Genomic DNA, 16,372 nt, shown 5'->3' on the forward strand with positions numbered 1-16,372 from the left:
TCGTTAGTACTTTTGGGAAATTAGATTTCCTTTGGAGTCTCTGCAACCAAATTTAGAAAATTAATGTATTTCAAACTCCAGTCATTTTAGAAACTTTTAGCCATTATGTACATGGAAATACTGAAAAAAAATAAGAGAAGTTATAATTTAATGAGAAAATTTTAAAGGATTACAGAACAGTATACAAGCCTAATAGGTGTACACACACAAGCACATAACAGTATGCTAATGTAATTATGTACTCTTGAGATCATAAATAGTCATGCAAAACTGAAGTATGAAGTTGCAAGAATGGGAAGAGGATCTTGTTGAAACCTGCAGTGATCAAAATGTAAAATGAGAGTAGGCATTTTAACATTCTTGCTCCTCTAGATTTCACAATCAACTCTCTCAAAGGTTTCTGCTTCATTTAAAAAAAAAAAAAAAGTAAGTTTCAAGAAAAATCAGAAGCATCTGGTTCAGGAGAGAAGAATCAAAAACATATAAGTAGAAGAGGAAATGCAGAATAAAAAAAGACACATTGAGAAAAGGATCCTAACAAATATAATGGTAAAGTTTACATAAAGACTAGAAAACTCTACAAAATCATTAATTATTAAATAACATGACCTTCAAAATGTAATATATAGTCCATCTTGGAACTATAATTACATGAATAAATTGCACGAGCATCTCTCTGATGTCATCAGAGCTCCTCGGTGGGGCAACAGTCAACTCAAGCAATTCTGAGGGCATATTATTTAAGTTTTCAATGACAGCTGTAATTTGCTTTTCAGCAATAAGAATTTTCCCCATGAAACTAAAAGAAATATTGCTATATTAGCAGAGTCAGGGCCACATATATCTGACCGATATATGGGGCACAAATTACTCATAGCCATCTTATAGTTATGGACTTTGGAAATAAATATTGTGTGCCATTTCATGAATATACTCCCATTTTTACACTGCAAATACACAAACTGTACTAATGACAAAAGAGGGCTCTGATCTTTATAAACAATGACAGCTGGGTTGGATGGGACTATGAGCAACTTGTTCTGGTGGAAGGTGTCTCTACCCGTGGCAGGGGGGTTGGAACTAGATGTTCTTTAAGGTGCCTTTCCAACCCAAACCATTCTATGATTCTATAAATTATTTTACATAGGCTTTGAACCATTTATTTATATCTTAAACTATTAATTTTATGCTTTATGTAAACCTGTTATTTTATCATGTATGCTAAAAAGTACCTTTTACTGTATTTAAATACTGATAGTACTTTGAAGAAAAGTAGCAGTATGAGGATGTGTCAATATACTCATTTCCATGGGAATTATTCGATTGTAAAAGATTAATATGTTTTTGTTTTTAACTCTAATCCGCTTTGTGTAGACTTCTGCTCCAATGAGAACGAAAACCACACAGCTACTCACTGTCTCAGTTAAAATTTTAGAGCTGACTAAATGCTGCTTTACCGGTAAGCTCTGCAGAGCTTTTCTGCTCCAGCACTCAGGGCCAGCAGCACTGGGCCCAGGCTCCCTTGGAAAATCCTGTCTTTTTATCTCCCCAAGGCCACTGCAGGGAAAATCTCTGCCTGGGGCACAGGTAGAGTGTCCTGTGCCGGCACTTCCCTGGAAACACTGGCCTTTTGCATGAAAAGCCATAAAGGAAACATTCAGTCAGAACGAGCACAAGGTATTCTACCTTGATTATTTCTTCTTGTTTTTCAGTGATGAAATGGGACAACAGTAAATTGCAGTTCCAAATAACGTAATTGGTTTAAATTATTAATTAGTGTGGTTGACCGCACTGTTTAGTATACATACCTGACATCACATATATATACCTCACAACATGTACACATGGCAGATTTTCATACACACACTTTGTTCAGCACAGGTAGGGGTAGGTTTTGATATCCATTATCTTTTTTTCTGATGCAATTCTAATATGCAATAAGTCTATTCATTACGACTACCAAGGATTTACAGCACGAAAACCAGATTTTCATATGCACTATGGAACATACCATTTTTACTTTTCAACATATACTGGGTTATGCTATACAACAGTTCTCTTGCAATTAAGTACACCTGCATACTTCCTTAAAAAATGAATTTTAAATCATTGGAGCTATTTGATACTATGAAATTACGTGCACCTGTTGGTCCATTTCTAAATGAACACTTTATATTTCTGGAAGACGTAATCTTTTATTGATATTAAAGGATTTAAGCAATCATCTGCCTTTGACAAGACTGAGGATTGCGTGTCAACTTCCTTGCTCTTAAAACGCCCCCTGAAATGTCTAAAAAAGCAAAGTGAATAAGCAGAGTAGAACTGGTATGCAAATTATGAGATACTCTTATGCTGTATCATGTGAACTCACCAACTAGGCACTGCATCCCAGAGAAAGCATCTGCTGCGTGAAATTTAGGACAGTAATTCACAGCCCATAGAACACTACATCACCACAAATTACTTTTGTTATAAATCTATAATCATGTTCATATGAAAACATTATGTTTTAATAGTTTAAAGAAGCACTGGGCACTTTATAAATGTTTAACTAGTACAGTCTTCATAATTTAAAATGTGGAGGTTTCATCACTGGAGATGCTGGATTGAATCAGTGTTTGAACTTGGAGAGGGGGTCGGTTACTGTAGGAAATCTACTGAAAGTCTACCCTCAGTGCACACAAATGCTATTTTTAAACATAACCTTGTTTCAGAACATTTACATGAATCATGGACTCATCTGAAATTGTGCAGCACCATGTTCATAAAGCCCAGATAGGGTTCTCATCGCCAGGGGTTAGTATGTGAGCATGGACCCTCTGCTGGGGAACTTTAAAAGTATGCACTTACTGTTAATGAATATGTCAACCAACCATTAGATGCATGAGATATTCAGGGGAAAAAAAAACCTTTTAAGTGTTTTGTTTTCTTTCACTGCATGGATGTTTTGACTTAGGCTTCTAAAATAATCTTCATCTTTGATCTTTCTGACAATCTCTAACTCAAACATTGCCTTCCTTTTGCTTCATACGGTCATACTGCCTGGTCTCATTACCATGACCAGCATACTCTTGTTGTATCTATGTCATATTTTTACTCACCATTTCCATCTGACAGACAACTCGTATCTGAAATGCCCTATCAGTCTATTTGTCTCCTTTGCCTAATTCATGACCCTCAGAGTCCCACATCCTTGCAGCTTGATGGCCAAGGGCTGTCTCCCTCTACGATATACCCCTTTAAGCACTCCAGCTGTATTCCCTGTTTATCTGCATCCACACACTGGCTATTAAATTACTTATTTTATTATATTTATATAATATTAGTATTATATTAACAGCTCTGTGTAACCTGTAGATTTGCTCATTGCAAGATTTTTGAAAACACTAGCTTCTCAGTAGTGCTCAAGCCTTACAAGACAGAAAGGGTAAGGATCTAGAGAAAGCGAAACACAGCTAATGTCTGTCAGATGCCATATTAAAGTGCAGAACTTGAAATATATTTAAAAAATCAATAGATAGAAACATTTTCAAGGAAATTAAGGGAGCACTGAGAATTAATGAAGAGGATATGTCAGACCTTTTACTTTGAGTTTTCCAGTACTGGGTGATTTAGCAGTCAAAGGAAGGACCACTCCTTTCCAGTAGGGAATCTAATTCCTACATTAGATTTCCTCCTGGTACATGGTAGTTAAAATTTTACTCACACGCTGAAATGTAACAGATTATTTCACCCTCAGTAAACTTATCAGCAAGGAGACTGAGTTTAAGAGAAAAGATGTAATAAAAAAGGGAGATTTTCTTGAAGGCTTTGCAGTACGAGTTTGCAAAAAGACACAGTAAACCTGTTTTCTATGCATACCTGTATCTCATCTTCAACATGGGAAACCAAAATCTGTCAAAGCTCTTTCAGTTTCTTCTAACGGCCTCACATGAAGATTAGATGAAGACTAATGATTTTGAAACACTCCTGTGACCATAAGAATTTAAATTTGGAATAAAATGAAGATACTTTTGTGTTAATAATCAGGAGCATCTAGTTAAATTCCCATTCCTGCTTGCACAGAACTGAACACTGCCCAAGGATCTGTTTTATCCAGGATGGTTATTTTTGTGTCAATTATTTCCTATTTGGGAGATTCACTTTCAGGCAATTCCTTGAGCTTATTTTGAACATAGGAAACAAGCTGGATTGTTCTCTGGAACAAGAACTGACTTTTTACTGTGCTTGCATTAAGCTTACCACAATGATGTCCTGGTCTACAGGCACTAATGCAATTCAGTTACAATAACAATGACAGCAGCAACTACTGCTCATACACTCCCATTAATGCTACAGACTCTGGAAATACGTGCAACCTGGTATTAACATTCAAGCTGAGAAAAATATTTTTAATAATTTAATCCTATTTGATTAGCACCGGTAGATCTTACAAAAATGTTGTTGATATTTACTACTCCGTATCTGTAGACTATGAAATATTTTGCAAACATTAAACATTACAGTAGCTTATGAGGGTAGGTAAGCAATATTAAACAAAAGGCTGCTAGGACAAAGCAGAAACAGCAAAAGTAAGAGCCTTCCAGCTATATAATAGAAATTTGTCAGTATCAAACAAACACCAAAGAAAAATGAAGGAAAGCCATTAAAATAGGTCTGTGTTTGAACTTCTGGGTTGAGAGCAGGAGAACTTAATATATGATTTGCTAGCAAAGCAGGTGTTTGTCTAGGTTGTGTAAACACCAGACCAAGAATAGTTTGCTCTCTTTTATATGCAGAAGGCACTCCACAGTAAAAACAATGACAGCAAATTAGTCATTGCAAAGGTGTAAATGTATAAAAAAAAAACCAGTACCTCTAGATAAAGATAACCATGGGTATTCCAGATATATGACCAGCTGCAAAAAGGTAGGAACTAAATCACACCAGAAGCTGGAAGTCCCAGTAAATATTTCCTTAGTCAAAAGCTTCCAAGTTATACAAACTCCTATATATTCCCCTAAATGGTAAGTTAATTGCACAAAAAACTCCTCATCATCTGACTTTATGCATCACTACTTAATGTTCTGATTTTACCAGAGGTTATGTGAAACCTAGTATTTTTAAAGGAACAAGCTTGTGGAGTCCAGTGATCAGCTGAAAAAGATCTCAACTTAGATCCAATTAAAATATAATTTTAATTCTCACAGTTATTAAGAATTTCTTGACACTTTGAGTTAAAAATACCTCAAGTCACATACAAAAAGAAAATACACTGTGTTTATTGTTACACATACAAAGGGATACAAACTATACCACAAAGTGAATTTAGAGCAAGTGTAGCCAGAGAAGCACAAAATCCACACAGCAGGAGAGGATTCTGATGCAGCCAGAAATAAGCAATCCTATAAGCCTGGACAATCTTATCGAGATTTAAATATTTGCCTTTTCTTTGAGAAGAAATAAGCAGAGCATTCCTGTACCATCTAGAGCGCTGGGTCAAAAACCAGCAAAGTTTTCTGCGATCTAGTATGAGCCACAGAACTTCTGGACAGAATCAAAAGTGACAAAATAGGGGAAGATAAGAATTCCACGGACTACATCAGTGACTGGGACTTACCCATGGATACTTGTTCTGTTTAATTTCATAAGACAGAAGGATAAGTACTGGAAAAAACCCATCGGTATACAACTTCAGAATGTTGCACTTAAGAATTTTGGCAACTGAAAGAAGGAAAGAAGGATATTGTAAAATTCAAAGAAGCAAACGAAGAGGAAGGCTAATAAGAAACAGAAAAGACCTATGACAATTCTTTCAGTGCCCTAAATGCATAAATCTAAATACTAAAATATTTTTCTACCTCCTCCAGTAGAAACCATAGGATGAAAATGTCAGAAAAAGATAAAGTCAAGGATAGTGCTAACATATTGTACTACTACTCAGTATCCTCAAAACACTCCATGAGTTACACGAAGTATAAATGAGCCTCAATTTAGCCCTCCACAAGTTATGTAAACCAGGCACACAGGTCATAAATATGCACACGCCTCTAAGGTGAAACAGTGTCTAACCATTTCAGATGAAAAACTGAAATTCTTATCAGACATACACAGTGAAAATTTGTGCTCTCGATTTCAACACACAGAATGTAATTAGACAAGTTAAAATTAACCATGTATACTACTATAAAGAATGCCATGGGATCCTGAATGATAATCAACTATGGTATCCCTCTCATAACTGAATATCGTGAGTATTACTAGACGTACAAGTAACCTCTTCATACAGTACTGTAAAACAAGCACTTTTTAAAAGCTACGTTATTCTTAATATCAAGGAAATAATCACCAACAACAAAAAAAAAATCCATATTTTAGGACTTGGTATTGCTCATAAAGAATCTGAGAACAAATTAGGATATTATTAAGTTTTGATTATTCAAAAATTACACTTTCTCACTGACTAAATGTTTTCCTTCTTAGTGTTACTGAAAATGTTTACTAATCTTAAAAAAAAATCTTTCATGAGGATTTAACAATGAAAGTACAATACTTCACTTACATGAGAATTTGGTAGCGCACACATGATGTTACAAACTGAACACAAAGTTCAAAATACAGCTTAAGTGAGATTTTAAAAAGTAATAATGCCAAATTACTCCTATAAATTAATCAATATTGGCTCAATTCTCTGTTCAGTAAACAACAAGGTACAGCAAAAAGATTGTGCCACAAGAGAACTATGCCTGCCAAATGCTGAATTTGTTTAAATTATACTATACTAGCTCTACTGAAATAATTGTTTAATTGTTGCTTAAATTGGATTAGAGCAGTTGTGATCAGCTGCACTCATCTTCTGAGTAATTTAAACCAGCTTTTCTTAACTCTTCACTGTAAATTCAATATATTGCTTCTTAACCAAAGGGAAGGGCCTGGCCCAGCAATTCCAACTCACAATATCCCTGTCGACTGTTAATATTCATCAGGGACAGTGTAACTTTTTTTTTTTTTTTAAAGAAGTGTCATTACATTGTATTTTAGTCAAACCATATGCAAAGTCAAAAAGCTATACTTAAAATCTTACTTTGTGACTAGATTAAAACCCAGAAGTGAGGGGAAGGAGAGATGTCTCCCTATTCCCTGGGGATGGGGTGATTCCCACCCCACTTTCATTCTGTGTGCCAGGGTATGGCAGAGCTTGGAAGCGCCATGGCGGAAGGAAGGCTGTCAAGCAACAGCAGGCGCTGGAGGCCTCCCCATCTCTCATCACTGGGGATTCTCTCCAGTTTCATCAATTCCCTAAAACAAAGGCCTGTCCAAGTGTGCAAACAGAGAGAGCTTCCTTGCATGGTGGAAAGGGTGGAGAGGCATTATCCTTTCCATGTATTTGCTTCAAAGGATTTTAAGAAATCCATCCTGTTTATGATCTGCATAATATATCTTAATGCTGATTAGCTTTTTCTTCTTGAGGGGTTCTTAAGTTGTTCGTGTCTAACAAAACACTCTGTCCTACCCAAGGACATTACTCTATTAGACTGAAGCCAACAAAAGATGGTCTATAAAGAAGGGATGCAGGCTTGGTAACAACTTGAAAATATGACCTAATACTAATGAAGGATAGAAATTGTTCATATGAGAGTCATCTGGATTTTAAAAAGACACGTAATTTAAGGAAAACATATAACAATGCGTGCATTTATAGTGAGTATACCCATACATGCCAGCAACCCACAAGCGAGTATTGTATTCACAGACTAACAAGTATCTCTGTTATAAAGTTATTCCTTAGAGCAACAGAATATTATGGATTAACTTGGTAATTAATGAAATTAATTAAAGGCATGCTTAAAAGATTCACATTAGGAGAAAGATGCATAAGAAGTTTTTCTCCAGCTACCTGAGATTATTTGAGTGCCCATGCTCTCTCAGCGGGAGATATGCCAACAGGTTCCCACAGCTATGTAAGGCTCCGGGAAAGCAGACTCCACTGGGAATTGTGGCACAAGCACCTCCTTGTGGCGCTGAATCCTTGGAGCTGAAGCTGTAAAAGGGACGTTATGTGAAAATCTCTTGGGATTTTGCTTCACCTTCTTTGAGGTAAGCTCCCTGTGGATGTACTTGTGGGAATCTACTGAGGGGTAAATCTCCAGCAACAAGTTCAACTTAACAGAGGGACTGCAGTACTGCAGCCCTATATCAAACATTTGTGCTGCTTGGACTGTATATCTCTCTAAGCTCTAAATGTCTTTCCTCATAATGCATGATCAGTGATTAATATAATGAGGACCTAATCTGGAACTGTCATAGTAAAAATATATACATATATTTTAATATACTCACAGCTGTCAATTCAGGAGATGTGAACTCAGCACATCTTAGTATAAAACTCAGGATAATACAGTTACTAACCTACATGTCAGAAATACTTAGGGATACATGACTTGAATGATATTTTAGACATAGTGACCATGGTTCCCCAGGCTTTGGTTCACTGGAAACAGGATAGTAAATCTGCCTGCAGATACACAGAGATGCCGCAGCTGTAGCCCAGACTGGCAGGGAGAGCAAATTACTGTTCAACAGACCTACAATGAAATTAATGAAAGTTATGGCCTTTTGCCACAGCTCAAGTATTGTCATTCTAGCCTTAACATCTTTACTATGCACCCTAATGCCATTTGGGAAATTCTTATATGTATCCCCTACAGGGCAGCTGACATGCAGATGACATCCTAAATGTCTCAGCTGTTCACAAATAAAGGATGAACAATTTTTTGACAGTTAAGATATGCAAATTAGTGAAAATTAGGTTCCAGAAAGATGATCAGAAGGGGAAAAAAAAAAGTGTGATTTAGGTAGAATTCAAATTTACTTTCTGGCAACTACTTAAGGTAAAAGTCACAGAAGAAAAGTTCATTCTCCAAAGTGAGTGCAGAATTGCCTGTTAAAGCCTGATGCTTATTCATTTTTTTCAGAGGAATTTTTCCTTATTACTAAATGGAATAAAAAGTCTTATCTTGTTTTGAAAGCTGAAACATTTTATTTGTCAGCACCCAGCTGTAATCCCACAGTGATTATGCATCTGGTGGAGATATTGGCTAGGTCTGTAAAAATTCTGGTGATAATCACTTGCCTTTACATTACATATTAGATGGTAAATTGTCAGGTAGATTTTTTTTCTCTGGGGAAAAAGAGAAACAAAACATTTATCAGTAAAGCATTTAAAAATTGAGCTATTTGCTTCCCAAATGAAAATGTTTTCAACTTCACAAATAAATACTTTAATTTAGATGATTTACTGGACTGTAATAAGATGTATTATATCTTCACAGAAGAGATGAAGTGATAAGATAGTGATTTCCATAAAGGGTGGCAGGAGAGGCTCCCTGAACCGAAGAACCACTCCCCTGACATCACCGATCGGTTACACAAATGCTGCTAAAAAACCATTAAGAGTATCTGAATACCAGTATTGTCTAACCCAAAATGAAGGAATCAGAACAAAAAAGTTAGTAAAAGGGCTGAAAGGGAAAAAAAACCCCAAACCACTAAACCCTGTTTCTTTGATTCAATAATTTTATTCTGTTTCTGTCCATTATATCAGTGCTAGTGAGAGAACACTCTTGAAAAAAACTGGCTAACCTGGGCCTGACAGAGCTAAAAGCTTTGAAAGCTAAGAGGTGATTATAAAAAAAAAAAAGAACAGAAAGAAGACAGTCAATGCTGCCTCTTTAAAGCTTCTAAATGATCCTTACTTAGACAGTTATAAAAGTTAGCTCAAAGTGTATTTTTTTCTGGTTTTCACACCTAATGCATTCTTTTACAGCAAAAGAAAGCCTGCAAAAAGGGCTGTTCATGGTAGTAGTCTGTACAGTAGTCTGTACAAAGATCGTATTTTTTCCCCCGTCTGACCTATATCTTTATTACTATTTAATAAATGAATACAACGAAATTGTAGGGCAATAATCAGTGAGGAAAGTGTTGTAAGAAGTTTATATTGCCCTGCAATCAATTTGCTGGTCAGAGCTGACAATGACCATTTAAAAAAAAAAAAACAAAAAAAAAAACAAAAAACCCAAACCAAAACAACAAACTCAAAACAAACCTCCAACTTCATTCAAAAAACTCCTCCATCCACTGGAGAGAAAACTTAATGAATAAACACCATTAAATTAAAACAACACATAGGTGCAAGTTTCTGTTTCATTAAGGTAAGGCCATCTTGTACATCAACAAATTCTCTGACATGTTTAAACTGAAGACTCTGAAATTGAGACATCTGTCTCCATTGGCTCACTGGAGTAATATGAAACACTTGGACAAAGATTAACTAGTCACACTGCTACACCTTTTCCTTATTTCCAGAAATAAATGCTCAAAAGGCAGCTATAGCATAAACACGTTGAATTATTTTTGTACGTTCCTGTCTTACATAAGCAATACATGTGTCTGTAAGAATGAAGTTAATGGAACCACAGATTGGAAAGATGCTCTGTACAAGCACTGATCGGCAAGAATGGAAATTGGTGCGCTTAATGATCCCTCTACTAAAATAATGCTCAGAAATTTTTTAAAAAATGAAAAACATTGCTCTGTGCTTCAAAATTCAGCATGAAGAGCTGATGTGGGTTGAATCTTTCTTAAATAGATATGACTATATTTCAACGTCTTTTGTGATTATGACAATTTTGACAACATAATCATCTCCTCTGAACAGGACTTCTTAAGATTTAGAGAAATAATGTAAGATTTATTAAATAATCTGTCAAATTATCTATGAACCCTGCTTTCAAAAGAAATCCTATGATCCTATTAAAATAATTACAGAAAATCTATGCCTGATATTATAAATAACAAGTACTAGTATCACTGGTATACAAAGGAGAGATCTAAAAGTACAGGAACTTGCAAGATTCAAAAGGTAATAGCACAGCTTTGTTCTCTTAAGATAATTAACAGAAGTTTCTGTGTTAAATATTCTGCATGCTAGGTCAAATTTTGAATCACAGTCTTCAAAATGCAAGAAAAAGAAACAAGTCTGTAGCTATGCTAAAATGAAATAATCTAGATATGTATATTGCAGCTTCATTTTCTTTCCTTTCCTCACAGTTTATTGCCTCTTTCCTCTTATTGCTTTTGGGGAAAAGCAAAAACCAGTTCTATGCAGCAAAACAATTACATAGGAAGAGAAGCACAGGCAGAAGCAAAAATCAATAGGAAGTGTCTTCAAAAAAATCTTTGCTAGAATTCTCTTTTCAGGAAGAGTATGAGAAAATAAAAGAGATGAGTGAAACCTGAGAATGTCAAGAATGGGAGAAATTATGAATTTAAACATAATTCCAATTTTAATGTTATATTCATACTTCTTTTAGGGAAAGACAGGAATGAGCAAAACTGGGAGGAAGGATATGGTGTTTACTTTCCTGTGATATAAGTACAGTAGGCACAAGAAAGAGAACAGAACAGCTCGAAAAGCTCTACAAAAAGGGTTGCTTCCTCTTAACTCTGTAAGTAGGATGACGCCTGCTGCCATTGATTATGGCCTTACTCTAGTAGCCAGCACTGCACTTGCAACATTCAAGTGTCTTCTGCCTCTTACACTGGGGAAGTTACTCTCTTTTAATGGAAAACTCCTGCTCTTGGAGAGTAAAGGGTGAAGCTTGGTAACCAACCAACATAAGGTGAGGTGACAATGCAGGAGAAAGTTCTTAGTAAGGGGCTTCAAGATAAAAAACATAGTATTATCTGAGAGAATGTTACAGATCCAGGAAGTTTTCCACCTAAGCTACTTGAGAGGAACACCACTATTGTCATGCCACCATGTCAGAGCACAACAGAACTGAAATCCTTACCTGTCAATACCATCACCAGACTAAACCCCCATACGATTCCCACTGATTGGCATTCTACATTACAACCACTCCAGTAGAAGTGGTCCCTGTTGTTCAGTGAGAATGAGGAGTCAACAGTCCACGCACAAATCTATTTCAAGTGCAAAACGGCATTTTAGTTACTGTGAAATCAAGCACTGTGTTTCTGAACAGCTATTTAATGCTACAAGGTTTTTATTTCAGATGGCATTCAGAAAATTGTTCCAATACTTCATAAAGCTGAAGTACTAAACAAATATATAAAGAAGAGGAGCTATTTAAATAGCTGAATGGTTAACTGAAATAGGAGAAATCCAACAATCATCCTGTAAGAGGTTTTAAGTGTAGAAGACTACATTCTTCAGAGAGGTTAACTGAAATGTAAAGACATTAAGTTTAACTTCACGTATTTTGTTTTCAAAATTATTTTATATTCGTTTTTACTTTAAGAGGAAAGATACAAAAGAAACACAGAGACTTTTAAAATATTTAGAAGTTGACTCACCAGCCTCTTTATAATTCTCAACAAAAGCTTCAGTTTTGGTGTATCTTTTTTGACCTTCAGTACTTCAGCAAAGCTGTCCATGCTTTCTGGAGACATACTCTCCTGACTGTTCCCTCCATACAGCTGAACCAGCAATGATAAGCACTGTAAGGCACTCTCAAATACTTCAGTATCTTCACTGGGAAGCTAAAAATGAACAAAAAATGAATAAACAAAAATTAAATTCTGATTTCAGAAAAGTTATGTATTATTGGGGATTTGGAAGAGTATTAACATTTGTATTGTGCCAGGAAAGAATAATTTCTAGTTGAATGACTCAAATTCCATTAAACTAAGCTTAATAAAATGACGAAAATATAATTAAAATATATCTGATCTTAAGCAGCAGTATAACAATGCTTCTACTATGATTCTATCAAATAACCTATCTATAGTGACATCATAAAAACAATGAAAATGTTGCTTCCAATGCTGTTGTTTTCAGACAGTATATTTTACTTTAAATAGAACTAGTAATAGCAGAAAGTATAATTATAGACATGATGTCTAATCTTCTACATAACGCACACCATAAAACTTAATTTCATTATTTCTAAATCAAGTCTATGGCTTCTGGTTGAGGTAGAGTACAGGCTATCTAGCTAGTTAACGGATTTTTAAGTAGTCACATTAGGAGGTATGTTTTGCAGATTTTAAATATTTTCCTGAATTCCAGCTTTTCTGCACTCCTTTGAAGAGCAGATACTGGAGCAGGCCCTAGTAACAGGATGGAAAAACTCTTTCCTGGGAAGCAAAATTACAGAAAATATTTGGGGGCATGGCTAATAATAATCTTTAAATTAGCTTCTGATAGTACGATGTCACTATCAAAAGGATTTATATCTTTCTTGAAAGTATAATCTGGAAATAACAAGTAGATATAGTATATTATGCTTGTATTAGGCACTGTTGGAATGACAACACAAATGCAATGCCTAGTTTTAGCGCACACAATCCATGAAAGCTTGTGAAAAAAAAATCATAGAGGTTTCTTGGGAACAGACAAGAGGACGACAGACTGGAAAACATAACAGTAAAGTCTGAAGTAATTAAACGACTATAGCTTCTCAAAGCTGTAAGAGGCACTTGATGATATTTTTCTGGTTACATGTGAGAAAAAGCAGGCTCAGGATAGGTTAATTCCTTTACCTGAAAAAGGACTGGTAAGAGACGATGGCTCAAAACTTTATCTAAAGCAATTCAGATCAAAAAGAAGATAATACTTTGATTTCCTTCTTTCTTTCTTTAATAAGAGCGATTAACTGCTGAAGCAACTGCCTTAGAACTGAGACAGATATAAATTGCCTGTGATGGAGAACATCACAATAATTTTTTTTTTCTAAAAAAATAACAAAACTCTTTACTATAATAAGGAATTAATTTAGGAAAGTCCTATGTCTAGATCCTAGACTAAATGATTACAAGAATCTTTTCTGGCCTTACAGCCTATGAACTGAACAAAAGATACCAATTTTGGTCCCAACCACTAAGGTATAGAAGTGTAAAAACACCTCATTACTCCTACTCAGTTTTTTTACTTCCAAAAATACTATTTAAATACAAAGAAGCTAGATTAAAGTACAGTTAACTGACTATCCTTACTGATAATAAAAAGGAAATAATTTATATAATCTGTCCAACCATTTATATAATATGCCCAACCATTTCGATAATGATTACTTATTTAATCTACAGTATGAACTTCCCAAGGAAAGCCCATACAGTTACTTTAAAGCAATCTCAGAACTTATCATCAGACATATGCTCCTTAAATATTCAAGAAACAATTCCCCAGGGATCTGCATGCAAACACAATCCTGTTTTCCATTAGCTTCATAGAGCTGGCTGTTTAAAACAGACTGAACTGAGATGTAAGCTCTGAATACATAGCCCCAAGACATATCACATTCTATTTGAGCTAATGCTATGCAAGTGACAGGACCACAGCAGCTATTTCTTCCACAATTTTGCTGGATGGTTTTTCTTCATTACAATCTAAATGCCACCTATTTGAGTGTTTTCTTTCCAACACCCAGAATTATCTAATAACATCATGAACATAAACAGCAAGGCTAAAAAGGAGGAAAAGCTGCAAATAGTAACAAGCTTTATAGCTCCATTTATACCTTCAATCCTTATCAAGTCAAAAAATAAAATTCACTGATCTCACCGGGGGCTTTGAGCTGCCTTGTATTTCCTTCACAGAAAAAAAACCCCTGCTATTAGATAAAGGAAGGAAAAATTAAACTACTTTAACATATCTCTCTTATTCCTTTTAAAAGCAGCACTCTAACTTACAGTTTGTTACTAGTTCAGTGTAGACAGATATATCAACTGGTCCCTGAGGGAAATCACAGTACAAGAACTACAGTCATTTTCCAAGTGTTGTTTGTTGGCTAATCAAAACCAAAAAATAATTTAAAAAAATCATCAGTGAACATTTTGGACAGATACATCCTTGCCCTGGTATTGTGGTGTAGGCTAGCTCCCTGGGCTCCACAAGCACAAAATCCCATGTGTAATCAGTAATCACAACAGCCATATTTGGAAGTGAGACCGTTCCTACGGTCTTTTTCTGAGCTATTCACTAAACATCAAACAGAGGAGTGGAGAGGCGTTACTCTTTACGGAGGACTGTCCCTACAACAACCTTGCATGAAGAAACACATGAAGCACCATGTCCTTTGCAGTTCTTCCTGAGACCAGGAGGGTACGTGACTTCCAAGGAAGCAAATGAGGAAGTCCAACCCATTAGCATTATTCCCAAGGAAGGCTGTCTTCAGCAGGAGTCCCTACTTAGTGAAACAGTGCAACATTTTGCCCTTGGTAAGGAGCAGCTGGGCTTGGGGCAGTGGCTCTGCTTATCTCCTCCTGGCATGCCCACCTTCTTACCACTCTTGCTTCTTAGTCCCTCAACAAGAAAAAGGAAGACCTTGAATCTCTCCATCCAATATGTCTTGGCATTAGATACGCTTGGTCTTCACAGGATACCAAGCTGTTAGTGACCATCCTCCAAACCTAGCCACCAGTATCACTCCAGGGTTCACAGTACGTGCTAGCCACGACATTATCCTATTCAATTACAAATGCCAATGAAGTCCTTCGTCACCTCTTGTACTTCAGGTTTTTCTGCTCCTCTGTTTCACCAGAGTCTGTTTGAGCTTCAGTGCTATCCAGAGTTTGGGAGCAAGTTGCTGTCATTCTGGAAAACTGCAGGGTAAAGCAATATAGCAGCATAGGTCTTGGACAAATAGGAAAACAAGCTGGGAATAGGAAAGACCATATTTTACTCTGGAAAGGATGAGAACCCTTGGCCTACAGTCTAGCCCATCAATAATTGAGGCGGAAGAGGAACTCTCAACAATGTCCCTATTTAAGTATGTCTGTATTAGCATTTTTCTCTATAACTCTCATCACTTTGCTGTTTCACTACTGACAAGTAACGATTTAGATGTCAAAAGTCGTAAGTCGGTAACCTGAAATTTAACATTGGCTGCCAGTCAGCATTAGTACTTTCATTAATGGTTATAAAGAGTAGGGGATCTGAAGAAAATTATTAGTATGAACAAAAGCAATGACAAAATATAACAAATATCTCTGAGTATAGAAAACCAAGGAATGAAAATTCAGCTTTCAAGTAAATAGTATGTCATGTCTAATAAGAACAGCAAAGCTACAATCATGTTGCTAGACAAAAGAACATAGAGAGATGGTCCATCTCTTAATCAGCTGGAACAACATTCCAATTGTTTTTCTAATCGGAACAATTCCATCTGATATGAAGGAGTATATTTCAAGTCTTTGACATACATCTATAGTTTTTCACAACAGCAGCTACTTAAGTTCTTGTTCTTTCAGGGGAGGAGAAACCCATGAAAAATTAAAGTTCTAACTCTTTAAGAAAATACCTTTAGTATTTCATAATTACATGAAAAAAAACCCACTAGTTGCTTTTTGTTTCTTTTTGCTTTATCAGTCT

General features: G+C 35.8%; 1 protein-coding gene across 1 annotated transcript in view; it reads right to left on the bottom strand.

Annotated features, from left to right (window-relative positions):
- ULK4 (unc-51 like kinase 4) overlaps positions 1-16,372 on the bottom strand; it is a 255,975-nt gene that overhangs the window by 45,664 nt on the left and 193,939 nt on the right. Inside the window, exon 36 of the mRNA XM_086741634.1 lies at positions 12,355-12,540. Within this exon, the coding sequence (XP_086597760.1) occupies positions 12,355-12,540 (186 nt within the window). The remainder of the gene's footprint in view (positions 1-12,354; positions 12,541-16,372) is intronic.

The sequence above is a fragment of the Chlamydotis macqueenii genome, chromosome 2, assembly GCF_036417535.1.
Source record: "Chlamydotis macqueenii isolate bChlMac1 chromosome 2, bChlMac1.mat, whole genome shotgun sequence".
NCBI lineage: Eukaryota > Metazoa > Chordata > Aves > Otidiformes > Otididae > Chlamydotis > Chlamydotis macqueenii.